The sequence below is a fragment of the Perognathus longimembris genome, chromosome 1, assembly GCF_023159225.1.
Source record: "Perognathus longimembris pacificus isolate PPM17 chromosome 1, ASM2315922v1, whole genome shotgun sequence".
NCBI lineage: Eukaryota > Metazoa > Chordata > Mammalia > Rodentia > Heteromyidae > Perognathus > Perognathus longimembris.
The window spans coordinates 66,803,548-66,817,592 of record NC_063161.1 but is presented as its reverse complement, the minus strand read 5'-3'; the positions used below and the strand labels follow the sequence as shown (position 1 = coordinate 66,817,592).

The 14,045-nt window shown below is 47.2% G+C and overlaps 1 protein-coding gene across 1 annotated transcript; it reads right to left on the bottom strand.

Annotated features, from left to right (window-relative positions):
* Positions 1-6,038, bottom strand: Etfbkmt (electron transfer flavoprotein subunit beta lysine methyltransferase). Its single transcript, XM_048366988.1, has 4 exons — positions 6,001-6,038; positions 4,596-4,968; positions 2,441-2,571; positions 1-387 (listed from the first exon to the last, which is right to left on the bottom strand). The coding sequence occupies exons 2-4, from the start codon at positions 4,904-4,906 to the stop codon at positions 44-46; spliced, it is 786 nt and encodes a 261-aa protein (XP_048222945.1). The 5' UTR covers positions 4,907-4,968; positions 6,001-6,038; the 3' UTR covers positions 1-43.
* Between the last annotated feature and the right edge of the window lie 8,007 nt (positions 6,039-14,045).

Genomic DNA, 14,045 nt, shown 5'->3' with positions numbered 1-14,045 from the left:
TTCCACATAAAATTGTATTGAAACTTAGAAGCACTAGAACAGTTCAAGGCCAGAATTCCCACACTGCGCTTGTTGTCAATCCATTGTTCTCCTGCTGGGTGGGCTCAGGCAGGGAGAACTCCACTATTTTACACAGCTGCTGTTGGATGCGGTGTCCTGTGAACTGGGGACGGCCAGGGTCACCAATCAGGATTCGCGTTCCATAGGTCCCACGGCAGCTCCTCAACCACTGATGGAGCCTGTCAGCAAGATCATCATCATAAAACATATCTCCAAGGACAACCAGGTCCCATTTCTCCTGTTCCATATCCAAAATGTCTTCAGTTAAGATAGGGAAAGGATCCAGTCGATTCAGTTCACAATTCAGTGCAATAGCCATTCCTGCAACTTCAAAACACATGATGAGTTGATGGTTTAGCATATATACCCCCTTCCTTCTCCCCCTGCTTTCTATTTGGTCCTGGTCCTGGGACTTGAACTCAGGACCTAGATGCTGCCCCTGATTTTTTTTGCTCAAGGCTAGCACTGTATCACTTGAGCCACAGCTATACTTGAGGGTTTTTGCTAACTAATTGGTGACACAGTCTCATGGACTTTTCTGTCCAGGCTTCGAACTGTGATCCTCATATCTCAGCCTCCTGAGTATTCAGATCACAGGTGTGAACCACCATCATCTGGTGAAAGTTGTTTTTTATATTTTTTGTTTTTTATTTCTAATTATTCATTTATTGCAAGTCCTGGGGCTTGAACTCAGACCTGGGCACTGTCCCTGGGCTTTTTTTGCTCAAGGCTAACACTCTACCTCTTGAGTCACAGCACCACTTCCGGCTTTTTCTCTGTGTGTGGTACTGAGGAAAGGAACCCAGGGCTTCATGCATGCTAGGCAAGCACCCTACCACTAAGCCACATTGCCATCCCTTGTTTGTTATTTTTAAAGTTAAAGTCAGACCACTGGTAGCTTATACAGGTAGTCCTAGCTACTCAGGAGGCTGAGAGCTGAGGATCACAGTTCAAAGCTAGCCAGGGCAAGAAAGTCCATGATACTCTTACTGATACTCTTACTTCCAGTTAACCACCAGAAAACTGGAAGTAGAGCTGTGGCTCAAAGTAGTAGGGCACTAGCCTTGAGTGAAAGAGCTGAGGGACAGTACCCAGGCCCTGAGTTCAAGCGCCATGACTGACCCAAAAAAAGATGAAGAACACTAAAATGTATCCTATTGTTAAGCCATATACTATTGCAAATATGCTGGATGTTGGTGGCTCACACCTGTAATCCTAGCTACTCAGGAAGCTGGGATCTCAAGCCGGCCTAGGTAGACAAACCCCAGACTCTATCTCTAATTAATCAGCAAAAAGCCAGAAGTGGAGGTATGGCTCAAGTTGTAGAGTACCAGGTTTGAAGGAAAAAATCAAGCAATATCAAGAGGTCCTGAGTTCAACTTCTAGTACTGGCATAAGAAAAAAAATTCTAATAGATAAGAATGTTGAAAGAAGAGACAATGAACAAGATACACTGCATTCATAAACTGCTTTGTTAAGTGACAATGACAACTCCTTTGTACAACTACTTAAAGATAATACAATAAATTCTGGGTGTCAGTGGCTCATACCTGTAATTCTAGCTACTCAGGAGACTGAGACTTAAGGATCCTAGTTCTAAGCCAGCCTGGGCAGACAAATCTGAGACTCTTGTTTCCAGTTAACCATCAAAAAGCTGAAGAAGAAGTGTGGCTCAAGTTGTAGAGCTCCAGCTTTGAGCATAAAAGCCAAGCAAACTCAGGAGGCTGAGATCTAAGGATCATGGTTCAAAGTGAACCTGGGCAGAAAAGTCAATGTGACTCTTAGATCTTCAATGAATTACAAAAAATGCTGGAAGTGAAGCTGTGGTGCAAGAGGTAGAGCACAGACTTGAGCAAAAGAAGCTCAAGGACAGTGTCCACACCCTGAGTTCAAGTCCTAGGACCAGCAAAAAAAATCCCCAAAATAGCCAAGTAAGAACATCCGTGGCTCTAAGTTCAAGGTCCCATACCAATACAAATAAAATAAAAGTAAACACTATGATCTGGGTGCTGGTGGCTTACATTGGTAATCCTAACTACTCAGGTAGCTGAACTGTCAAGATTGTGAAGCTGGCCCAGGCAGGAAAGTCCATGAGATTATCATCTCTAATTAGCTACCAAAAAGCTAGAATTGGATCTGTGGCTCAAGTGGAAGAGTATTAGCTTTGAGCAAAAATCTTCAGGGACAGAGCTCAGGCCATCAGTTCAAGCCCCAGAACCAACACACACACACACACACAGCTTAATGCTAGTCTGGGCTACATAGCAACTTCAAAGCCACCCTGAGCTACATAATGACACCCTGTGCTGAGTGTCTGTACATATTTATCCTGAAGAAAACAAAAATATGCTTTCAATGGTTTGTAATATGAAATTCTTACTGGGGTCTGTGTCATTGGCCAGGATCTGTGAGGCCCCACTCATCTTCGCAGCCATGGCTGTGGCTCCACACCCACTCCCGAGGTCTAGCACTGACTTTCCTCTCACAACACCAGGATTATCCAAGAGATACCTAGATTCAAAAAGAAGAAAAACACAGGGGCTGGGAATATGGCCTAGTGGCAAGAGTGCTTGCCTCCTACACATGAAGCTCTCGGTTCGATTCCCCAGCACCACATATATGGAAAATGGCCAGAAGGAGCACTGTGGCTCAGGTGGCAAAGTGCTAGCCTTGAGCAGGAAGAAGCCAGGGACAGTGCTCAGGCCCTGAGTCCAAGCCCCAGGACTGGCCAAAAAAAAAAAAAAAAGAAGAAGAAGAAAAACACAGCTCAGGGATGTGGGAAAAGTGCAGGAAGAACTATTCAAAAAAAAACAGGGGCTGGGGATATGGCCTAGTGGCATGAGTGCTTGCCTCATATACATGAGGCCCTGGGTTCGATTCCCCAGCACCACATATACAGAAAATGGCCAGAAGTGGCGCTGTGGCTCAAGTGGCAGAGTGCTAGCCTTGAGCAAGAAGAAGCCAGGTACAGTGCTCAGGCCCTGAGTCCAAGCCCCAGGACTGGCCAAAAAAAAAAACAAAAAAAACAAAACATGCTGAGCTGGGCTCTAGTGGCTCACACCTGTAATCCAGCTACTCAGAAGACTGAGATCTGAGGATTGCAGTTCCAAGCTGGCCTGGGCAGGAAAGTCCATCATGAGACTCTTATCTCCAATAAACTACTCAGAAAAAGCCAGAGTAGTGCACTAGATTTAGCAAAAGCAGCTCAGAGACAGTGCCAAGGCCCAGAGTTCAAGCCCTAAGACCAGCAATAAAAAAAAAAAAAGGCAGGTAACAGTGACTTCTACCTATAATCCTAGCTCTTAAGGAGGCTGGGATCTGACAATCATAGTTCCAAGTCAGCCCAGGCAGGAAGTCCATAAGAATTTGAATGAAAAAGCCAAGAAAGCGAGAAGCCCTGGTACACACACACACACACACACACACACACACACACACACAGGTTGCATGTTTTGGTGGGGTTTTTTTGAGGGGGGATGTCTGGTGTGTGTGTGTGTGTGTGTGTGTGTGTGTGTGTGTGTGTGTGTGTGTCAGTTGTGGGGCTTGAACTCAGGGCCTGGTCACTGTCCCTGAGCTCTTTGCTCAAGGCTAGCTCTCTACCATTTTGAGAAATAGCGCTACTTTCGGTTTCCTAGAGGTTATCTGGAAATGAGTCTCATGGACTTTCCTGCCTCCCCAGTAGCTAGGATCACAGGCGTGCACCACCAGAGCCTGGCTTCTTTTTTTTTTTTTTTTTTTTTCCCCAAATGAATTCACATCTATGCCAGCAGGAAGCCTGGGGAGGATCAACAGTGAGCACTGTGGAGGTCACTCCCACCCTCTGGGAATTTACTGGTGATCATTCCTGTCTTCTCCCTTGACCTCAACTGAAAATCCAGCCTCTGGAGGCTTCAAACCACCTCTTTCTGGCAAATACCAAAGCCAAGTATGGACAAGGCTTTCTGGTTTCTCATCTACTTGTTTGTTGTTGGTTTTGGTTTTCTGAGGTCTCACCACATAGCTCAGGCTGGCTTCAACCTCATGATGCTCCTTTCTCCACTTCCCCAATCGCAGGCATGAACCACCATGCTTGGCTATAGGAGGCGGCTTCTTCTTCTTTTTTGGCAGTTCTGGGGCTTGGACTCAGGGCCTGAGCACTGTCCCTGGCTTCTTTTTGCTCAAGGCTAGCACTCTGCCACTTGAGCCACAGTGCCACCTCTGGCCTTTTTCTGTATATGTGGTGCTGAGGAATGGAACCCAGGGCTTCATGTATACGAGGCAAGCACTCTTGCCACTAGGCCATATTACCAGCCCCTTCTTTCTTTCTTTCTTTCTTTTTTTAAAAGAAGATAACCTTTATCTTCCTACAATACCAACCCTCCTCTCCTCTGTAGGGGAGATTACAGACTGAACTCCACCAAGTGGAGGGCTCAGCCAGCCTCAGGGACTTTGGGGTTTTGATGTTGTGTGGCAGATGGAGAATGAGGCATTGGAGGTGCTGAGAGGAGAAAAGCTGAGCAGCAGTCCCAGGCCCCCGTTCCAGCCAGGTAGTATACCTAGACAGGGCTTGGCCTCCAGGCCAGTAGATGGCCCAGTAAGGATCACCAAAAGGCCACAGGTCAGCTCTTTCCCACCAGAACTTGCATCTGGGGGTCAAAAGTCGTAGCTGGATTTCGGGGGTGAGGTTGCCAGTGCTGGTGACTTCTGTGTTCTTTTCAAGAAACTTTTTCACCTCTGCGTTTACAGGGCTTCCTGCTCCTCTCCAGGGACAGCGGTCCCCCAGAAACAGGGAGAAGCCCGCATATCTGTAGGCCTTCTGGAGATACCACTGGCTCCTAGGAGCTTGCCAGCCACAGCTCAATGCCATTCGTCCTCTTCCAAAACCCAGCTTGCCTGAGAACAAGCTGGACACGTCCCACCTCCGGATATCTAAAAACAAAAATAAGAAAGGCCAGGTGTCCGTAGCTCAGGCCTGTAATCCTAGCTACTTAGAAGGTTGAGATATGAGAATCACAGTTCAAAGTCAACCCAAGTAGGAAAGTCAGTGGGACTCTTATCTCCACTTACCTACCAAAAACCAGAACTGGAGCTGAGGCTCAAGTGGTACAGCTCCAGACTTGAGTGAAAAAGCTAAAGGACAGGGCTGGGGATATGGCCTAGTGGCGAGAGAGCTTGCCTCGTATACATGAGGCCCTGGGTTCAATTCCCCAGCACCACATATATAGAAAATGGCCAGAAGTGGCGCTGTGGCTCAAGTGGCAGAGTGCTAGCCTTGAGCAAAAAGGAAGCCAGGGACAGTGCTCAGGCCCTGAGTCCAAGGCCCAGGACTGGCAAAAAAAAAAAAGCAAAAGAAAAAGCTAAAGGACAAAGCCCAGGGTGTGAGTTCAAGCCCCAGTACTAGCACGCGTGTGTACACACACATACACACACAAAGTGCTAACTGAGAATGGGGCACACCTGTAATTCCTGAATTTGGAAGGCTAAGGCAGAAGGATTATGTGTTTGAGGCCAACCTGGGCTAATAGAGAAAAACCATGCCTCCAAAACAAAACAAAAACGTCAAAAGCCTGCATTTGTGGGCAGACACTACGTGGGTGAGTGACAATACAAGTGCCACATGACTGTGGCACTCGGATTTCCTCAAGGCAATCCTGACATTCACAAACTCCTACATTTAAACATGGATCATTCATTCAAATGGCAAAATACAGGGCAGGTCAGAACAGCCTGTGAACTTGAGGTAGACAGAGTGGGCCCAGGGGCACCCACTTAGGCCTGCAGAGCCTGGGGCGGGGGTGGGGGGGTGGTAATCTGGCTAGCCGGACAAGCCAGCCAAGAAGTGTCACAAACACTTCTGCCCAGGCAGCGACCGGACGTTGCAAAGAATGTTAAAAATGTATTTTTTGCCGGAGGGCAGGAGTCCATCTTAAAGGGGAAGTGCGGGCCTCCGAGTGTGCTTACCTGGCTGGGGTGTCGCTCCTGCTCCTTTGCGCGTGCGCAGTGCCGCCTCCCTTCCCCGTCGCTGCTCTCTGGACTCGGAAGCCCTGTCCCCGCCTTCCGGCTGCGGTCTAGCTCCTCCAGCACTTCCGGGGGCGGGAAGGCAAGCCCTGTGGGGCGTGTTTGCTGAGGTGAGCACTCTGGGAAATTAAGTCAGTGGGCAGCATCTGGTTAGTGCAGGTGAGTGACAGTCTGTGACAGTCCGCCTGCAGCGGGGGGAGGGGACACGAAGCAAGCCCCCGAGGACACTGGCGTGCAGCTGCCAAACCCTTCTAAGAATGTCTTGAGCCCCGCAGGGCAGGCAGCTCAGGCCTGTAATCCTAGCTGTTACTCTGGAGGCTGAGATGGGAGAGTCCAGGTTTGAGGCCATACTGGGCAGACAAAAAGTGGAGGTAACTCTCCAGTGGTAGATTTCCAACCTTAAGAAGAAGAAGAAGGAGAAGGAGAAGGAAAGCAGAGCACACAGCCCTGAGTTCAAGACCCAGTACCAACACAAGGAAAAAAATTCTTAAAAAGGGTGTGTGTGTGACAGGGGCCAAAAAAAGAGAAATGTACTCATTATCTGGAGGAAACAAAAATCTTTTTTTTTTTTTTTGGCCAGTCCTGGGCCTTGGACTCAGGGCCTGAGCACTGTCCCTGGCTTCTTTTTGCTCAAGGCTAGCACTCTGCCACTTGAGCCACAGTGCCACTTCTGGCCGTTTTCTATATATGTGGTGCTGGGGAATTGAACCCAGGGCTTCATGTATACGAGTCAAGCACTATTGCCACTGGGCCATATTCCCAGCCCTTAAAGAATATTTTTGTTGTTAGTAGTGGTGGTCATGTGGCTTGAACTCAGGTCTCTAAGCTCTGTTTTAGCTCAAGGCTGGCGCTCTATCAAGTTGAGCCACAGCACCACTCCCAGAAACAAAAATCTTGAGGAAACAAAAAGCATGATAAACAACTTACATGCTTGTAATCTTAGCTACTCGGGAAGCTGAGACCTGAGAATCGCGGTTTGAATCCAGCCGGGGCTGGAAGAAAAGTCTGTAGGACTTTGTCTCTAACCAGCAAAAAGGTGGAAATGGAGATGTGCCTGCATCTCAAGTGCCTGGCTCAAGTGCCAAGCACTCGTAGCTCCTGCTGTTTCCTAAGGTAACCACCGGGGGGCGCAAGACAAAGCAGCCAGTTCAGGCCTGAAGAACCCAACAAACTTGTGGAAAAGCTTGCCAGCCCATCAGTGAAGTTGGGTTTATTAATTGTAGCAATATCTAGTAACAGGGAAGTAGGACTAGTTTCAGACAAAATTTGAGTTTCCATTGGAGAACTTAGAGAAAGATTCAACAGGAAGGCAGATTGAGGAGCCTGAGCAGCCGGTGCACCTCTATATTGTAGCTTGGGCCTGACCGGGCCCTGAAGCTTCCTGGAATAACTGCAGAACATGTCAGTATGAAGCGTGAGCAAAATGCAGTCTAAAATAAGGTAGTCAGAGACTGGAGTCTTTTGACCGGCGGTCAGTTCAAGTTAGAATGCTTTAGCCATTGTTTGTAAGACGCTTCACTGCCTTATTTGATAATTGTGCTGTGTACTGCAATATCAGCAGATAAATATTTGAGGTGCCAGGTGCTCCACCAGGAAATTAAGCCCCTGACAAGTTACTGCCCCAATAAGTAACTAATGTATACATAGCAGGAGGGGACTGGAGCCAAAAGTCCCTTGCAGCACCCCCCACTAACAGTCTGGAGATCGATAACAGGTGAAGGCTGACCCCAGAAGTCTTTTGCAAACTTTGACTGTCTTGCTCTTAAGTGACAATGCCCAAGCTAATCAGGAATAGATAACACACTAAAGATTAACCAATCACATGTCTTTTTAATTGAGAATCCCCTAGAGTTATTTACTATATAAACCCGGTGTAATCTGTGCTCTGGGCCTTCATCCATCTTGGCTGTATCCTTGTGGGCTTAGGTTCGAGCTTGAGCTTGCTAATAAACAACTCTTTGCTTTTGCATCAGAATTGGCTTCTCGGCAGTCTTGGCAGGGGTGGGGGGAGGGTGTCTCGAATTTTGAGCATTTCAAGATCATTCTGGACTGGGTACTGTCAGAAAATAGGGGCAGCCTGCAATCCCAGCTACTCAGGAGGCTGAGAACTGAGAATCAAGGTTTAAAGACAGCCCAGGCAGGAAAGGCCAGCTAAACAGCAAAACGCTAGAAGGGAACGTGTGTCTCAAGGGGTAGAGCTCTAGCCTTGAGCACAAAAGCTCAGGGACAGTGAGTTTAAGCCCCATTACTGGCCACACACACTAAAAGACCTTCACGTGAATGAACACTCACATGATTTTTGACTCGAATAAGAATAAATTTCCTGGATAGTCAGAAGCTTGACAAGAGCAACAGAACTAGAATATGGGCAATTGTTTTGTGTGTGTGTCATAAAGCTTGAATTCAGGTCCTAGATGCTGTTCCTGAACTTTTGTGCTCAAGGCTAGTGCTCTACCACTTTGAGCAACAGCTCATCTTCTGGTTTTCTAGTGTTTAAATGAAGGTAAGACTCTTGTAGATGTTCCTGCCCTGGCTGGCTTTGAACCAGGATCCTCAGTCTCAGCCTTCTGAATAGCTAGAATGACAAGCATAACCCACCAGCACCTGGCTTGTGTCCTCTCTTCCTTTTCTTCCTTCCTTCCTGCCTACTTGCCTGCCTGCCTCCCCCCTCCCCCCTCTCTTTCTTTTTCACTTGAGCTTAGGGCTTGGATGCTGTCCCTTAGCTTTTCCAAGGTTGATGCTCTACCACTTCAGCCACAGCTTCACTTCTGGCTTTTTGCTAGCTAATTGGAGATAAAAGTCTCACAGACTTTGTTGCCCAGGGCGGCTTTGAACAGAGACCCGCAGATCTCAGCCTTCTGAGTAGCTATGATTATCAGTGTGAGCCACCAGTGCTGGGCTAAAGCAGTTACCTTGATATAAGAAAAATATTTCTTTTTGCCAGTCCTGGGCCTTAAACTCAGGGTCTGAGCACTGTCCCTGGCTTCTTTTTGCTCAAGGCTAGCACTCTGTCACTTGAGCCACAGTGCCACTTCTGACTTTTTCTATATATGTGGTGCTGAGGACTCCAACCCAGGGCTTCATGTATACGAGGCAAGCACTCTTGCCACTAGGCCATATTCCCAGCCCCAAGGTTTGGATATCTTAAAGGTTTGATCTTGATCTGAGGTCAGCACTTAGACCAAGATAAAGCTGTCATTAATAAAGAAGCTGTAGTTGCTCGTAGCAGCCAGAAGAAGGAGTGCTGGGCCCTCCACAGCAGTCCCAGAGGGGTGGTCAAACATGGAGGTTCTTTCAAATGGAGGCACTGTGCTGGTGGACATTATACTCCAGGTATAAACTGAGCCCCAATAGATATTATCTGTCTGGAATTCCAATCCTGTCATTATGTGAGTGAACTGGAATATGGTGCTTAAGCTCTGGGCCTCAGTTTTCTCATGTATAAGACAACTAAGGGGCTGGGAATATGGCCTAGTGGTAAAGTACTCACCTCATATACATGAAGCCCTGGGTTCGATTCCTCAGCACCGCATATATAGAAAAGGCCGCAAGTGGCGCTGTGGCTCAAGTGGCAGAGTGCTAACCTTGAGCAAAAAGAAGCCAGGGACAGTGCTCAGGCCCTGAGTTCAAGCCCCAGGACTGGTAACAAAAGCAAAACAAGACAACTAAAAAGTAATTTGGAAATCAGGCACTGGTGGCTCATGCTTGTAATCCCAGCTGCTCAGGAGACTGAGAGCTGAGGAACATGGTTCAAAGCCAGGCTGGGCAGGAAGTCTGTGAGACTCTTATCTCTAACTAGCCATCAGAAAACCCAAAGCAGAGCTGTGGCTCAAGTAGTAGAATGCTACTCTTGAGTGAGAGCTCAGGGACAGTGCCCAGGCCCTGAGTTCAAGCCCCACAACCAACCAAATAAATAACTATAAGTAAATAAATAAAAAGTAGAAATGGGAGAAATGAAATCACACACACACACACACACACACACACACACACACACACCTTAAACAGTGCCTACAACACACTATATACCTATACCACTGTTTGTCACAGGTCATATTCTCCCGGCAAGACTTTAGGCATTCTAGAAACCCACTCAGGGGGACTGTATAACCCAAAATACTCAGTTTCTAGCTCTGTGTGTCTCTCCTGGTCCTAGGGCCTGAGCCCAGGGCCTGAGTGCTGTCCCTTAGCTTTTATACTCAAAGGTGGCACTCTACCACTTGAACCACAGTTCTGCTTCTGGCTTTTTGGTGGTTAATTGGACAGAAGAATCTCAACAGACTTTCCTGTCTGGGCTGGCTTTGAATCATCATCTCATTCGCTTGAGTAGCGAGAATTACAGGTGTGAGCCACTGACATCTGGCTTTCCATGGCTTATTTTTAAAATAAGGGGCTTCAATTCTTGCCCAAATGTATACCTGGACGTTGATTCACCTACTTTAGGCTTCCTGTTGGTGGAATCACAGGAATGCACCACTGCATCCAGCTTCCCTCTGTAGAGATGGAGTTTTGTGGACTTTTCTAATCAGGCTGGTCTAGAATTTCCATCCTGCCAATCTCAACTTTCTTTGTATCTTAGAATGACAGATACACCAGCTATGGACACCTGTGGCTCACAACTGTAATCCAAGCTAATAAGGAGGCTGAGATCTGAGGATCACAATTGGAAGCCAGTCCAGGAAGGAGTCTGTGAGACTCTTTTCTCCAATTACCCACCACAAAAAGCTGGAAGTAGGGCTGGGAATGTGGCTTAGCAGTAAAGTGCTTGCCTAGCATGATGATGCTCTGGGTTTGATTCCTCAGTGCCACATAAACAAAAAAAATAAAATCATTAAAAAAGAAAAATTTAACCAAGTCATGTGTATGCTTGTAATACCAACATTCATGAAGCTGAAGTATAAGGATGGTGAATTTGAAGCTAGCCTGGACTGCAAAGTGAGACTCAGTCTCAAAGAGGAGAGTTCTTCTAGACACAGAAGTGACTCACACGTGCAATCTAAGCTACTCAGGTGACTGGCTTCTGAGAATCACAGTTCAAATCCAGCCAGGGCTTTTCTCCAATGAACCAGCAAAAAGCCAGAAGTAGAGGTATGTCTCAAGTGGTAGAGCACCAGCCTGGAGCAAAAGAGTACAACGCCTTGAATTTAAGACCCAGTATGAGGAGCTGGGATTGTGGCTTAGTCGTAGAGTGCTTGTCTAGCGTACATGAAGCACTGGGTTCAATTCCTTAGTGCCACATAAATAGAAAAAGCCCAAAAAGCTAGAAATGGTACTGTGGCTAAAGTGGCATAGTGCTAGCCTTGAGCAAAAAGAACCCCAGCTCAGGGACAGGGCCTAGGCCCTGTGTTTTTCAAGCCCCAGGACTAGGAAAAAAAAAAGACCCAGTATGGACACACACACACACACACACACACACACACACACACACACACACGGAGACAGAGCATTTGCAATAGGGAGGAGAACTTTAGCAATAGAATTGGGTGCACAGGTTAGAGGTGTGGCTCAGCTGGTAGAGCAACAGCTATTGAATGAAAGTATAAGCAAGTACCAAGTTCAAATCCCAGTCTCAGGCCAAGAAAGAACAGAAAAAAAATTGGGTAACCTACAGGCCTCTAAGCATCCTCTGTTTTTGTTTTTTTCACATTTTATTTATTTTTCTTATTGTTAAAGTGATGTACAGAGAGGTTACAGTTTCATACGTTAGGCATTGGGTACATTTCTTGTACTGTTTGTTACCTCCTCTCTCATTCCCCCTTCCCTCCTCTAAGCATCCTTTGTAAACAGAGTAAACAGGGATGGATGACTGGACTGAGGGAAAGCAGATGAGAGAGTAGTGGATGGACAGCAGATCCCAGAATTCTCACTGGAGCCAAAGTCGGGGCCTGGGAAGGAAGGTTGCAAAGACAAAGTTTGGCTAACAAGAGTTTTGTTCTAGTTGTTCAGTGGGGACCAGGAGTTGAGCTAATCATCAGACAATAAAAAAATAATGGAGGACCAGCATCTCTCCCTGTCCTAGGCAAACCCGAGTGTATGGGAGAGGCTCATGGAAGCCACACAGAAGGGTGGGGACTTGGGTGAATTTCTTTTTTTTTTTTTTGGCCAGTCCTGGGCCTTGGACTCCGGGCCTGAGCATTGTCCCTGGCTTCTTCCCGCTCAAGGCTAGCACTCCGCCACTTGAGCCACAGCGCCGCTTCTGGCCGTTTTCTGTATATGTGGTGCTGGGGAATCGAACCTAGGGCCTCGTGTATCCGAGGCAGGCACTCTTGCCACTAGGCTACATCCCCAGCCCTTGGGTGAATTTCTTAATCAGCTTTTTAGGCTCTCAGGGCTTGGGTAAATTTCAATCTTGCCAGATTACACATTGACATGGCCTGTTTCTCATATAAAGGGTACAATGCAGCTGTGCAGGGAGGGAGCCAGTGGCTCATGCCTTAATCCTAGCTACTAAGGAAGCTGAGATTCTAGGATCAAGGTTCAATGCCAGCCACAGAAAGAAGAGTCTATGAGACTCTTATCTCCAATAAAGCAGCCAAAAAATGTGGCTCTGCTTCTCACAGAAGTCACTGTTTTCCTGGGCTGCTTACTTTGCCTGTGTGTGTGGTATAAACCATACTGAGGCTTGAACTGGGCAATGTCCCTGAGGCTAGTGCTCTACTTCTTGAGCTTCAGCCCCCCTGTTGGCTTCTTGGTGGTTAAGTAAGTAGTTGGAGATAAGAGTCTCCCAGGGCTGGGGATATGGCCTAGTGGTAAAGTGCTCGCCCTAGTGGTAAAGTGAAGCCCTGGGTTCAATTCCTCAGCACCACATAAACAAGAAAAAGCCAGAAGTGGTGCTGTGGCTCAAGAGGCAGAGCACTAGCCTTAAGCAAATAGAAGCCAGGGACAGTGCTTAGGCCCTGAGTTCAAGCCCCAGGACTGGCAAAAAAAAAAAAAAGAGTCTCCCAGACTTTCCTGCCTGGGCTGGCTTTACACTTTTTTTTTTTTAATTTATTTATTCTTTTGCCAGTCCTGGGCCTTGGACTCAGGGCCTGAGCAATGTCCCTGGCTTTTTGCTCAAGGCTAGCACTCTGCCATTTGAGCCACAGCACCACTTCTGGCCGTTTTCTATATATGTGGTGCTGGGGAATCAAACCAAGGCTTCATATAAACGAGGCAAGCACTCTTGCCACTAGGCCATATTCCAAGCCCTGGCTTTGTACTTTTAATCCTCAGATCTCAGCCTTAGGAGTAGCTAGGGTTACAGGCTTGACCATTAGTGGCTGACTTGCCAGGTTTTGAGCAAATCAGGCTTTGATTTCCTTCCCCTTCCAAACACCAAGGGAATCCAGCTGTCAGGTACGAGCTCATGGTTTCAACAAATTCTGAGGATTTGTGAAAATGCTGAAAATCCAAGTAGAGAATGAGGAGCACAGCTGCCTAATAGCTTAACTGGGAACTGGGTCAAATGCTTCTAGCAGTTCCCACTTGCCCTTCCCCTCCCTCAAGCCCTTCTTTCCTGAAGAGAATTTCCTCCCCAGCCCCTCTCCTCCACATCCTTGCCACTTCAGGAGTAAATACCCACTGCCCTTATTAAAAACAAAACTAGAGCCTGGTTTCTGGAGGCTCACACCCGTAATCCTAGCTACTCAGGAGGCTGATATATAAGGATCTCAGTTCAAAGCCAGCCGGGCAGGAAAATCTATGAGATTCTTATCTTCAATTAACCACCAGAAAACCAGAAGTGCAACTGTGGCTCAAAGTAGTAGAGTGCTATCCTTGAGAAGAAGAGCTTAGCAACAGTACTCAGGCGCTGAGTTCAAGCTCCACGACTGACAAAAACAAAAACTAAACTAGGGGCTGGGAATGTGGCTTAGTTGTAGAGTGCTTGCCTAGCATGAAGCCCTGGGTTCGATTCTCAGCACCATATATACAGAAAAAGTTGGAAGTGGCACTGTGGCTCAAGTGGTAGAGTGCTAGCCTGAGCATCGAAAGGCCCAGGGACAGAGCCC

Excerpts from the sequence above, each read along its gene's own strand:
- Etfbkmt (XM_048366988.1), bottom strand. The coding sequence starts at position 4,906 with ATGGCATTGAGCTGTGGCTGGCAAGCTCCTAGGAGCCAGTGGTATCTC. Across the intron at positions 2,572-4,595 it reads GGAGGCCAAGCCCTGTCTAG|GTATCTCTTGGATAATCCTG; the intron begins GTATACTACCTG and ends TTTTGAATCTAG. Across the intron at positions 388-2,440 it reads GGCCAATGACACAGACCCCA|TTGCAGGAATGGCTATTGCA; the intron begins GTAAGAATTTCA and ends TGTGTTTTGAAG.